Here is a 6020-nt window from a genome sequence, read left to right as displayed (position 1 = left end):
ACTGTCTCAGCTGCACACAGGAAAATATAAAGGGGCAAAGCAAAGAGAAAGCTGAGCAGCTAGGGCAAAAAAGGAAAATTATTAACTTATTGGACTTAAGCAAGTGTATGATCTCAAAAGGTATCTGAATACAAGCCAAACCTAATGGACTCAGTGACGATATTTAAGACATCTGGGGTTTTTTTCCCTTGTCTCAACTTCTGGTACATTTTTAAGAATTTGGACAAGCCAAACCTAATGGACTCAGTGACGATCTTTAAGACGTCTGGGTTTTTTTCCCTTGTCTCACCTTCTGGTACATTTTTAAGAATTTGACTTCTCCTGTTCAAAACCAGTATTAACTCCCCCAGTTTACTTCAATAAGAATTCATCCTAAAGATGAAAAATTCAAAAAGCTGGGCTTAAAAAAATTCTCCACAGTTCTTGGTATCACCATATTAAACATTAAATGGCCTTTGAAACCAGTATTGCTCGAATAGACAGGCCACACTGGCAAAGTCTAATATTAGATATCAGATATCTGCCCATTTAGTAACTGAGGTTTCATGCACTAAGGTAGTAGATGAATCAGTTACTACAGGTGAATTACTATTCATTCCTTGTGTGGTAGTGTAGTTGTCACAATTTGTCCTTGAATAAAGATTATGAATTTCCTAGATATAAAGACATGGGTACGTATTTGTCAGCCCTGGAATAACCTGAAAGCAAGTGAAATTGACTCCTGTCACAATTTAGGAACAAACTGGGGTTCTCCCTGTTTTGGGTAGACTGTCATGGCATTCCCACTAAAATTTGAACACTTGTGATTTTCTTTCCTTAGAGGAGTTAAGTTTTCCATGCACAGAGTGAGCCTTGGGGCGGAATCCCGTTACAATCTTGTTTTAACTTGGGCACAACACCTCCAGTTCCATTCTTAACGCTGCTAGCTGTGACCAGGAGCACCAATGCTGAGAGAAATTTCTCAAAGGCTTATTTAACAAAAAACAAGACCTTCCAGACAAAAAGCCATGAAAGAGAGAGAGAAAGAAGAGAGAGAGAAAGAAGTGAAAGGGAGGAAGGAAGGGAGAGAAAGCATATTTACACTTCTCAATATTGCTATCCCTAAGAGTGTGTGGGGAGCCCTTTTACTTAAGCTGTGTCTCTCTCTTATCCTTTCAGGCATCCTTTCCAGATTACTTCAGTTTCAGTCTGAGAAAAAAATACATCACAGCAAGTGGAGCCTGAGGTGACAAGTGAGTGACTTGGGTACGTCTGAGAAGGGCCACTTCGAGTAGAAGAGATCATACATAACATGCCAGCTACAGAAGAAAAACTGCTTGTTTGGCCACTGTGGCTTGTGAATCAAGAGCAACTCCGACTCCTCTGAGATACCTACATTGCAGATTCATGCCAAACAAGTGCATTATTTCTGGCAGATTTCCCCCACCAACCCAGGAAAGCAGGCCCAGAGCCAGTTCAAACAGCCACCCAACAGTCACCTGGGGTAAAAGTGAGAGGTGGGTGGGTGATAACAAAAACATCTAATCTAATCTAATCTAATCTAATCTAATCTAATGCAGGGCTGTTCTGAGGGGGTTTTTTGCCCCATTGTCCCCAGCCAGCTGTCTGACTGGCTAACTGCCTTTTTGGGTCAATTAGAGCAGGATTGCCCTTCTGAAGTAATTGCACACATACAATGTGCCGACTCTTTTTATAACCAGAAGTAATCCCGCTATTCAGATCTGAGATGTTTTAATATAACCTTTTCCAGCCCTTCTGGTGGCTGCTCCCAGCCTGCCTGTGCTGTAATTTACCTTCATTGTGTCTGGGTTGAGCTGACCTGGCTTGTACCGTCTCGTACAGGTCCATTGTTTGTTTATTCCAGTGGTAGCCTGTACGGAGAAGACACATTGAATTGTCTCTGTGGACACTGGAAGATTCAAGTTGAAACTGTCTGTGTACCTTGCCAGGAAACTTAAGACCCATAAAAGTAAATAGTCCTGTCAAACAAAGGCCATCAGTTAATAACAGAATAAGCATTCAGTATTACAACAATGCAACAACAATAGGGAGGCTAGAAGACAAAACACATCAAAGCCTCACACAGAAAATGATATTTTCTCATACTACATTTCATTTTCTAGTTGAAAATGTTAAGTGCAAGTAAGAGCCACGTATGAAGAAAGGAATCACTGTGAAAGCTGCTGTGCTCCTCTCAGTCAGTAAAAGACAATCTTGACCTTCATGACATAATATTAAGCCCAAGTTCTTGAAAGGAGGCATTGTTTCAAAAGCCAGATGTTTTTTCAAGGGTGAGAAATGCCTGTTAGAGACTAGGTTGAAACCCCCGAGGTCACATTATGCTTGACATGTGACATCTGAACTTCTTTGTCCCTCACTCCTCTGTGCTACTTAGCTGTGCTTTGAACAGAACCCAGCGTAAGTGCGTACTAACAGAAAGTCCAGGGAAAGCTCTAGATATCCTTGCTATTTATCTAAATATTTATCTTGTGATGCGTATACGTATACCTGCTTCTTTCCTTAGGGCCTGCAGAAAGTTATTCTTGTCAGGATAGATATGGCATTAAATACATAGTAGATAAAGGGCGATCAGACACGTGCCCACTTTCCCCCTCACCATCAATAGCAACACCAGAGGAAACAGTTATCAGAGATATAAGGTGATGTCTTTTATCATACATTAGCGTGGTTTTAGTAAGAGCCCGAATACAGATGCACAGAAATTTTCACCTCCTTCACAGTACAGGGCATAATCAGCTTATCAAGTGCCAGTACCTTTAACTAATTGCCATGACAGTGACAATGTGACATTAAGAGCTGCAGTGTCACTGTCAGTGGGTGGGATTCAGGAAGCATTATTTGGACGGAGGCACACAGCAGTAAACGCTTATCTAAATTTTTTTAGACAACCTGACATCTCAAATCTTGTAAAGTGCTCCACTTGTATTAATTTCTCCATGCAGGTTCATTCAGGTGGAAAACCAAAAAAAATGTCATAGCAAAGGGCAAATATCAGCAGCACGCAAAAACGGCAAAATCTTGGCCTGTACCTTCGACATTAATTTTACCATTTCTTTAGTGATTGGGATCCTTGAGCACCATCTACTGGTACCGTGTACCCCTCAGCACACACCGCACAGCCCTCTCCAAATTTACCCCAGGTGAGAATCGGGTCAAATAACCACACAGCCAGGCTTATTCGCATATCTTCTCCATCAGAATTCAGGATTTACAAAGCTCTTTTTATATCGAACAGCTTTGATGCAACTATGTGCATTTTTAACAAATAGTATGTGTTTGTCTACTGCTAATATCTATTTATACGGCCAAAGTTTATTAGAAATTTGGCTCTTCGGTCTTTTCCATAATTGGTGCATAAGGGTTAAGAAAGACTTTTGGGAAACTCTGCTGTTTTGACGCTGTCCGTATACAAATAAAACTCCTTTGACAAACACTTTCAGCTTGGTTTTCTTGTATATTTGAATTTAAGCACTATCTTTTTCTCCAAATAAAATAAAGGGGGAAATTAATTTCCCTCTTTCCCCATAATACCTGATTGAGAGAGTGCTATCAAGAGATATACAAACTCTGTTTTCTACCGGATGCTTAAGGGAAACAGATGGGTGTAATTATGGTTTTATGGCAATCTTACCTAAAATGCTTATACTCAGCTGCCACATTACAGTTCGATTCTTGTTATAAATACATATATTAATCTTTGTAAAGGTCTGTACAGATTTTAAGCTGAAGGGGAACATACAGCTTCATAACTACTTCGCAGGGAAAGAAACCACATTAAAACCAGTAGGCACGATGATACTAGAACCTCCAGGACCTAAACAAGGAGAGTGCTCGTTGCTTAAAACAACTAAAACCATGCTGCAAATCAGCAGAGGGAGCCAACTGCCTTGTTTTAGAAGACCAGTATAGGCTGCCCCACCACCTCTGGAAGTGACCAGTACCTAAATGCTGCTGAGGGAGCCAAGAAAACACTCATTCAGCTGCAAAAGCTAACTGAGGGAGAAATAAAAAAAGTTAACGTCATCTCCTCCCACCCCTTTACAACGCTGTGAGCATTTGATCTTTTCATAAATGCTGCAGAAGCAGTTTTGCTCAAATCAGTGGGGAAAGTTGTACATAGAACTTAACTTCTCTGACAAAATCAGCAATAATAATACTGTGATGCCACCCCCATAGTATCGTCCTTCTGTGCTTACTCACCTTTAATTCCCTTAAGGGAATTCTCCTTTTGTTCCCATATGATCAGTCAGCATAAACCAAAGCAGAAAGCCACTAACTATAATGATGCATTTTAAAAGCTGAACTGCAATTTTGGCAGGTAAAGTGATACGAACACAAAAGTCCATGTAATTTTGGATCTCTAGTTCCAGGACAATTCTGTTGTTCTTTTTTTCCCACAGGAACTGCAAGAAAACATGTACAAGGTTAAAAGACACAGTTCTCCTGCCCCCAGGTCAGAGAGCTTTTTCCTCCTGAGATCTATTCCTCTTTGTTTCTCATCCTTCATAACGGTGAGTTTGAAGGCTAAACTATCTCTGAATGACCTCAGTTAAATCAATCAGTTTTCAATGCATTTACACAGATACTCTGGAGGGAACAATTTGATTAGCTAATCATTTAATTACAAACTGCTGAATTAATAATGCAGGAGAGCTTAATTCAAAATGAGAAGGGCATTATGAGAAGGACTGACAGCTGGGAAGAAGTGGGGCAACCAAGGTAAATTTATTTGTAAAGTGAACATGCGTTATTTGGAAACAGTAAAATCCAATCAATGCAAAATCTGACTAATTCTGCAGGTACCTCCCCTTCCCTAGCCAGAGGAGTAGAAGGCTGAGTTCTATGGCCATAAATATCTTCAGATACTTACAGTATTTCCTAATTAGGACCACAGAAAGGAGGGAAATTATATATTCTCCTTTCATTAAATATCCTTCTGCTTTATGAGTGTCTAGATAGCAGATGAAGGGCGTGCTGGAGCAACACTTTTCCCAGCTCAGGGACTGAATGTCTGGAGGGTGCTCCCACCTCTCCAGCGTGTGTCCACAGCAGGCTGCCTCTCTCCTGCCCTCGGGGATTACGGGACCCAGCCTGGCATGATGCAACACGACACAGCACAGCTCCAGCAGGCTGGGAAGAGCTTTGAACATGATGCAAGAGTTACGACCAAGCAGTGAGACTGTCACCTCAAAAGACCGTTGCTGTGATTTCCTTGTCCAGCAGACTCATTCCAACCAATAGTGCTGGCACTGCAGAGATTTTCGCGGTATTTAAAAGACCAAAAAATAAAGACTTTCATTTTTCTCGAATGGTATGGAATATTATTTTCTGAGAAGCCTTTATGAAGTTCATCCTCTGGAGAAAATCCATCCTGTTTGCAATATCCCTGAGATAACCTCACTCAGCCAGAGATTACTATTATGGTACCTGCATTGCCCAGGCCACTGCAACTGCTCCTGTGCTGTAGATTTGCAGCAATGGGGTCGGGCATCGCCCCATTCCCCTTCACTGCATAAAACTTCCCTGTAAGTAAGAAAAAAATCTGTGTGATTTGTCAGCACTGCTCCAGGACTAGAGGTGCTAACCTCAAGCACTGCTTGCAGCACGCTGCCAGATCCAAATCCCCTCCTCCGTAATGAATGCTTTTAGCTGTGCATCCCAAATCTGAAATGTCTCACAATGCTTTCCTTTAACACTGCTAGACTATAATCCTGCTACTGGGTCCAAGGGCTATATTCAATTTCCATCTCTGCTGCTCACTTGCTCCATTTGCTTATCATGCTGTTTTTCACAGTTATAAATGGGAAATGTTTATAAGTACATCACAAACACGGATGAGAGCCAGTTTACCAATGTTTCTAAAGCTCTCACAGGGAAAAAGATATAGGGGAGTGTCCAGTGCTTGCCTAAAGCACTGAATTTTTTAATGTTATTTCTCATAAACTGAAGCCCACCTGTTTTGTTAATATACTGCACTGCAGATGTCTGAGGCGTTTACA

General features: G+C 41.2%; 1 protein-coding gene across 1 annotated transcript in view; it reads right to left on the bottom strand.

Annotated features, from left to right (window-relative positions):
- Nucleotides 1-5512, bottom strand: part of STK33 (serine/threonine kinase 33) — a 51148-nt gene extending 45636 nt beyond the window's left edge. The window contains 2 exon segments of the mRNA XM_014954828.1: nt 1794-1871; nt 5449-5512. Of these exon segments, the coding sequence (XP_014810314.1) occupies nt 1794-1871; nt 5449-5512 (142 nt within the window).
- Nucleotides 5513-6020: the final 508 nt, after the last annotated feature.

The sequence above is a fragment of the Calidris pugnax genome, unplaced genomic scaffold, assembly GCF_001431845.1.
Source record: "Calidris pugnax isolate Ruff unplaced genomic scaffold, ASM143184v1 scaffold186, whole genome shotgun sequence".
Lineage (NCBI taxonomy): Eukaryota > Metazoa > Chordata > Aves > Charadriiformes > Scolopacidae > Calidris > Calidris pugnax.
This window is presented reverse-complemented; position numbering and strand designations above follow the sequence as displayed.